At 49.4% G+C, this 7,655-nt stretch overlaps 1 protein-coding gene across 1 annotated transcript; it reads left to right on the top strand.

The window, feature by feature from the left end:
• Positions 1 to 594: 594 nt before the first annotated feature.
• Positions 595 to 3,216, top strand: UCRPA7_7539 (putative mannosyl-oligosaccharide glucosidase protein; the record flags this gene model as incomplete). Its single annotated transcript, XM_007920068.1, has 5 exons — positions 595 to 643; positions 692 to 1,141; positions 1,197 to 1,318; positions 1,378 to 1,423; positions 1,478 to 3,216. 5 exons carry the CDS (start codon positions 595 to 597, stop codon positions 3,214 to 3,216), a joined length of 2,406 nt encoding a protein of 801 aa, XP_007918259.1.
• Positions 3,217 to 7,655: the final 4,439 nt, after the last annotated feature.

Here is a 7,655-nt window from a genome sequence, read left to right as displayed (position 1 = left end):
GGGGGGGGGAATGAGAGGGGTTATGCAAGTAGCTAATATCGTTATACCAAGCACGTGCTGCTAGCACGATGACGCTAATCATGCGGTGGAGACGTCATGCCTGGACCGAAATTAAACCGCTCTTGATTTCAAGCTAAGAAAAGGAGCAGCACGTCAAAAGAACATCAAACTTCAGCGTCGCTTTGTCGAGAGATCAAGAGCTTTGGGCGGAGCTGGGTACGCTGCGAACACTTTAGAGTGAATAGGCACTTGGCTTGGTGCCTTTCTTGCCTCGCGGACTCGGTTTCTGTCGCGCTATGGGACTGCAGTAATCTCTTATCTCCAGCGCAATCTGAGACCTGCCACTCAGCACCGCTACTCGCGCTCAGCTCCTCTGTGTGCCCCTGAGCGCCACGACCGACACCAAGGAAAAGGATGGGCAATCCCGGCGCGCACATGTCGCTCTTTCGCGCGTTTGTCTCGATCTTTGCTGCGTTGACCCTTTGGGCAGGTTCTGCGACAGCAGAGACATCGGAAGATGCTTCGTTAAGATGGGGGCCTTACCGGCCAAATCTGTATTTCGGAGTCCGGCCACAGGTGCCAAAATCGTTGCTCATGGGATTAATGTGGGGCAATGGAGAGAGCAGCGACGCACTCGTCAAATGTGAGTTCTATCACACAATAACCGAGTTCCTACCACTGACATTCTCAGCGCTGCGGGATACCTGTGAGAAGGATGATGACATCAAATTCGGCTGGACCGTCTATGACACCCGGTCTGGAGGCATCCAGACGATCAATGATACCAGCATAGATGTGGATGTTACTACATCGTTCATCAAGACACCCGACGGGAAGAGTTGGGGTGTTCGCGTCGATGGTGCTCCTAAGAGACGCGCTACGAAGACAGCAGTCATCTTCCATCTCGCATTAGAAGACATGCCGGACCCTAGCGCTGCAGAATCACCGACCAAGTATGTGCGGTGTGAGCCGGCTGATACGCCCGCAGGAAATGATCAGGTCATCGCTGTCTGTACCGGTGAAGATCCTTCTCTTGGAGGCTTTGAGATTCAGGTCATCAACGTAGCGCAAGGCAACATCGTCGAAGGTCCTGCGATCAAGAGTATCCAGGTTCCAGAGTCTAGTACCTGGCAAGCGAAATGTAAGGGTTTCCTCCGTGCTATCAGTGCAGAGAATCATCTAACATGCACGCACAGCTGTCCTCACGAGTCAGATCAAAGCCGCGTCTAGTGCTGCACCGGGAGGGGCGGGGCTACCCAGCGGTCATCGGACTGCGAACATGCATTTTCTACAAGCAGTCTTTGAGGGACCTTTCGAGGTAATTGAAGAAATTATAGAGTCCCTAGACCGTATCACTCTCGCTGATTATCTTCGTAGATAGACTTGATCTACTATTCAAAGTCAACCACGAAGACTATAACATGTAAGTTATGATCACTCTTTGATGATCGTTCGAAAATGTCTAATATTTGATTAGCCGCCAATTTCGCGGGCAAAGTCGATGAGATTAGAACGATGTATCAGCAACGTATAAATAATGTTTTCCCTTGGGTGGCGCCATACCACCCTCCTTTTGAGCCCGAGCATGTCTCATTCGAACAGTCTTTGCTGTCTAATCTTCTTGGTGGTCTTGGATACTTCCATGGTGACAGCAAAGTCGACCTGACGCACGCTAAAGCATACGAAGAGGAAAAGCCAGACTTCTGGAAAGATACAGCCAGTGCGATGGCGCAAGCGGAAATAACAACAGCCGAACCAACATCGCTTCTATCACATACCCCTTCTAGGTCCTCTTTCGCTCGTGGATTTCTTTGGGACGAAGGCTTCCATTTGCTCCCAGTAGTTGAGTGGGACTTGGACCTTGCAGTCTCGGTCCTGCGCAGCTGGTACAATCTCATGGACAGCGATGGGTGGATTGCACGAGAACAAATTCTCGGACCTGAGGCACGGAGTAAAGTGCCTGAGGAGTTCCAGGTTCAGTATCCTCACCACGCAAATCCTCTTACCTTCACTGCCCTGGTATTGCCGATGATACTAGATAAGATCGATAACCAGACTTCATATCTTGGAAGACCGTCCCAGCATCTCGCTTCGCCCGAAACATCCGAGAAACTCCTGCGGGAACTGTATCCCCTGCTTGTCCGACAATATGACTGGTTCCGACGGACGCAGGCCGGTGACTTCAGTGACGCGTACACTCGCCCAAATGAGACTATCCCAGACGAAGGCTATAGGTGGCGTGGGCGCACCCCAGAGCTTACCCTAACCAGTGGCCTGGACGATTCTCCGCGCGCGAATGTGCCGCATCCCGCAGAATTACATGTCGACGCGCTGTCGTGGGTAGGCGCATCCGCTCGCACTCTGACAAGAATCGCGAAGTATTTGGGCGAAGACGGGGATGCCAAGATGTATGGCAAACAGGCGAAGAATATAGAGCACAATCTCGATGTTTTACACTACGACCCGGTAGGAAGAATCTACTGCGATTCTACGGTGCTGTTCAAGAGCGACTCTAAGGATGATTCCAAGGATGAGACAAAGGTTGATCCAAAAGGTGAATATAAGCAGGTGTGCCATATTGGTTACATCTCACTCATACCATTTCTGACTGGCCACCTTGGTGCGGATCACCCCAATCTCAACGCCGTTCTGGGTTTGCTCAATGACCCGAACAAGATCTGGTCGCCTTACGGCATTCGAAGTTTGAGCATCAAGGAGGATAAGTATGGACAAGGCGATGACTACTGGCGCGGTGCTGTGTGGATGAACATCAATGTCCTAGCGGTACTACGGCTCAACGAGATAGGACGGTGGCCCGGAAAAGAGCAGAAGTGGGTGCAGAAGCTCGCGCAGCAGCTAAGGCGCCGCATACTGGCAAAGGTCTTCGACAGCTGGTACGACACAGGTTTTGTGTGGGAGCAGTACTCTGATGTCACTGGACATGGCAGGCGAGGCAAGGGCTTCACGGGATGGACAGCATCTTTACTTCTTTTGATGCGCATGGATGACACACCGTACCCTGTGGTGGAGAACCCTGGAACGTGGACTCCCGGCCGCGTGATCGCATTGGTGTTGTTCTTGGTCGCAGCGGTGGCAGGCATCGTGACTGTGGCCATACGGCGAGGGCTACTGGACCGCTTCGGCTGGGTGATGGACAAGGCGAGGGAGAGGTTTAACATACCCGTGTACAAACAACTAAAGGGAGACGTGTACTAGTTTTGGAGTTACCTTTTTTATAGAAATGCATCTAATAGAATAAATCATAATCAACATACAAATCAATTGGCGATGAAAGTATCATAGAGGCTCGAGGGCTCTCGCTGTATAAGACCCAAATGATACTCTTGAAACCCTCACTCACTGTGTGACTCGCAGTCAGTACATTGAATGTGAGTAGTAATCGCTCTTGAGAACCAGTTTACACATACAAACTTGAACTAGAACGATGCAAGATGGCGTAGCATAAACGCCCTTTGAAGTTTAAACCCAAACAAGCTTCACACTTGGCACATAACTCTGGCTCTATAGGTACATGGCCGTGTCGACGTAGTGTCAACCTATCACGACTGCAAAGAATCTTAGCCATTATCTGAGGAGTGCCGTGAAGTCTGATACAATATTCGTCTAGCTATTTGTTACAACATGATTCCTTGGAATGGCTAAATAGCCTTGAATTGTTTTCGCTCTGTGAAGAGCGAGGGACATCGTTTGAAGGATTGAGGTCGAAAAAGTTTTCTGGTTTCAGAGACATAGAAATCTTCTCAGTAGGCATCACAGGGAAGTATAGTGTAATGGTTATTAGCAGATTGCGCTACTCTTCTAGAAACCTTGAGACCAAGTTTACCTTCAGGTCGAGGGACATGAGTAAGACCAAAGCTATGTCAAAGGACAACACCTTCATTTTCAACAGACTCATCGCGTGAAGCCCAGACAGCAAGACCAGTGTCTTGTCGGCTCGGGTTCGTAAACTCTCCTGCAATCCAGAGCTCATCATCTTGGTACTTCGTGACCCATATTGGTTTGGAGGCAAACACTCCGCGACGGAAATTGAATGTCTTGGGACTCATCATGATCATCTGGCTAGGTACTGCGTGTAGCTTGTAGCCAACTTCCTTTCCAGATACAGCATTTTTCCGAGAATTGTTGATGATCTTGTATACCCGAGCTTTGCTGAGATCAAGATCATAGCCGCCTGGCTTCTTCACGGAGCTGCTCTCATGACGGAAAGCGCAACCAAACGGATCTAGCTCCGGTTCGTCGACGACCGGAATGCAATCATCGTACTTGATTGTGTTCTTTCGTAACCCTTCCAAATGAGGGTCAATGCAGACGCAGAAGAGGTGCTGATGATTAACCGCAAGAACTCCAGGAGCAACCGTGGTGCCCCAAGGAACATTTGCTCCCTGCCGGATTGGCATTGTTGATATAATCCCAGTAGCGCGCACTTCGATGTGCAAATTAGCAGCTTGGTCGAGAACAAATGCCAGAATGTATTCATAGTTGGCAACCGTGGCCGTGCATTGGATGACGAGTCGACGGTCACGAACCACAGAGGAATGGTGATTGCGAACATTGCTGTGCTTTCACCCAATCCCTTCGTCAACTTCGTGCATGCAAATAATATTTTGCATAAGGACAGGTTCTCCAGTAGATGTTGACCTTACCGCGTCAAAGTATGCAATATGACCTAGACAATCACAGCCGAGGGTAAGACTGTTAGAAGTCAACCCAAAACCTGAGTCTCCAAGATCAAAAGCTTGTTTCGAATGATATGGGGAACGAGGATCACCGTAAGGAACAGACATCTCACTCATTGACACCCTATAGAACCAAGAGCGGTTGTCGTACTTGATGTCATGGAGGACTGGACCCTCAACGCAAACTCCAGCCAAGTTGGAAAGACCATTTTTGCCACTCGACCCGACGACCCGTAGTTGAGAAAGATGGGCCATTTGGTTGCACGACCTGCAACGGCTTAAGATCCTTTCGAAACGTGTCTTGCCCAAGGATGCCCGCGTTGTATTCTGCCGCTTCCACAGGATCCCACGGTTGTGTCTCCGGCTCTAAGTTTGCATCCGGTCCTAAGGGGAGTCTTTGAAGGTCCACGAGCTCAAGTGTATGCGCATCAAAGACTGAAGCAAGAGATAGAAGGATTGAGTAGTGGTTGGCTTGAGGGTCATTGTTCAATGTAAGTTATGATCATGATAAATCTGATATACCGCTTGGTTAACTAAAGCCTGGTAGAACGGCGTTCCATTCTCTCAATATTTCGTCAAGGTCGATTCGAGACTTGGATTTCCCATTCGTACCACTGTTGCTGCCTTTACCTTCATTCTCCTCTACGGGTTACTCTATCTCGCATCGACTACTGCATTTAACTCAATCGTCACCTCCGCAGTACTTTTTCTAAGCATCACTTACGCAGCACCCCAAGGGCTCCTTCTTCTACATGGCCGAAAGCAGGGTCTGCCGCCTAGATACCTGAATCTGGTATGGTTTGGATATGTTTGCAATACTTATGCAGTATTGTACACGATTGTTTTGACGGTCATTGTCTGTATGCCGCCATTGATTCCAGTAACTACATCAAGCATGAACTACATTAGCGTTATCGTAGTCGGTCTTCTTGGAATAACGACACTTCTGTGGTTTACGACTGGGCGCAAGAACTTTGAAGGACCTCATATCGACTGGGAGTTTCTTAAGGATGCTAATATGCAATCGCTTAGGGAGAAAGAGGCAGTTGTCGCAATTTAGTTTGTAACTCGACAATCCTGCTATTGCTTTATTCTCTAGCATAAGCATACATGTTGTTTAACACTAACACCAGCAATCATTTCCTAGTTCGCCTGCAACATTCTCATATCGGACCTGCATCAATATTGATTTAGACTAGTCCGGGATTGCTGTGATGTCAGTTTCATGTGACTGTTAAGAAATAATGGCCGCGGTGGAGAGTATAATGGGCCACGACTCGCCGACTTCGGTGCCTCGCGTTCTCGAAATCAACTAAATCTGCCGATTTGAATTCTGAGAAGATGGGTGTCATTTATATCAATCATAAGTTTGTCGGTAAAGCGTGAATGTGTTTCGGGCCAGCAAATCGCTAGGGCACGAGGAAGTGACGACTGTTTCAGGCCTTAATGGGCAATGACACGCTAATTTAGGTCGTTTCAATCGCCCGACAGCCTACCGGCTCAAGATACCTGCTTCTGCACACTATGGCAGAATCCGCACCATACCCTCGGCCGGACTTTGAACGTCGGGACCTAAATTGGACGCCACTGAACGGAACCTGGCAATTCGCTTTTGATGATGACGATGCTGGCCTGTCTGGAGATGCAAGGCGAACCATCGAAGTGCCATTTGTCTTTCAGGCCCCCGCATCTGGCATTGGCGAACGTGGCGCTCACGAGGTGCTATGGTATGAAAGAAGCTTCGCAGACATCAGAACCTCGGAAGAATTGAAGAAAGGACATCGATTGCTACTACGCTTTGGCGCCATTGATTACGAGGCGACCGTATGGGTTGATGATCACATTGTAGGGAGGCATCGTGGTGGCCATATTCCTTTTGACCTGGACATTTCAGATGCTGTGCAGGTCCAGGCCAATGCAAGTCAACACCAGGTCAGGGTCCGGGTTCGAGATTCCCCATATGACCTCTCGCAGCCTCGTGGGAAGCAGTACTGGGGTCCAGAGCCAGAGAGCATCTTCTATACTCCAAGCAGCGGCATCTGGCAGTCCGTCTGGCTGGAAAGCGTTCCTCGCATCCGCGTCGGAGACAGCAGCCACGGTACAATCCTAAGATCAGACAATATCGAAGCTGGTGCTCTGCATGCAAACGTATCTGTTCTGGGGCGACCGTCGGCATTCAGTTGTACTGTTGAGGTCTCGGCCAGCTTCCGTGGCACTCAAGTTGGAAGCGTGAGACAGGATTTGGTAAAAGATAAGGAGTCGGTGACACTTGATCTTAGCTTGCGGCTTTCGTCTGAGCAGCGGCACTCTTTTCTAGGAGACAAAGGCCTCCCTGACGATGATGCATGTTGGCGAGAAGGTGTAGCCCTATGGAGCCCAGAGTATCCCCTACTTTACGATGTACAGCTAAAGCTGCTCGATGCCGAAGCGGTAGTGGTCGATGAAGTCAACACAACTGTAGGAATGAGGAGCCTGTCATGGACCAATGGAGATGGGACTTTCAGGTTGAATGGAAAGCCCATCTTTCAAGCTTTGGTGCTTGACCAAGGTTACTGGCCACAAACCCTAATGACACCCCCGTCTGCAGACAGTCTCAAAGCTGACATCGAGCTGTCAAAGAAGATGGGCTTCAATGGCTGTCGGAAACATCAGAAAGTCGAAGATCCCATTTTCTTATACTGGGCTGACCATCTCGGGTATCTAGTGTGGGGTGAGGTCGCCAATGCGTACGAATTCAATAATGAGTACGTGGAGCGATTCAACGAAGAATGGATAGCAGTAGTGAAGCGCGATATTAACCACCCGTGCGTTGTTGCTTGGACCCCTGTGAATGAGAGCTGGGGATACACGTCATTGAAAGACAATATTGAGCAACGCAATCATATCCGCTCGCTCTACTATATGACGAAGTATGTCCAAATGAGACCTAAATACAGTGTATGTGGCATACTAAGTATT

Source organism: Phaeoacremonium minimum (genome assembly GCF_000392275.1).
Source record: "Phaeoacremonium minimum UCRPA7 unplaced genomic scaffold PA7_03_scaffold_538, whole genome shotgun sequence".
Lineage (NCBI taxonomy): Eukaryota > Fungi > Ascomycota > Sordariomycetes > Togniniales > Togniniaceae > Phaeoacremonium > Phaeoacremonium minimum.
Note: the sequence above shows the minus strand (reverse complement) of the source record. Positions and strands in the feature narration are given on the sequence as shown.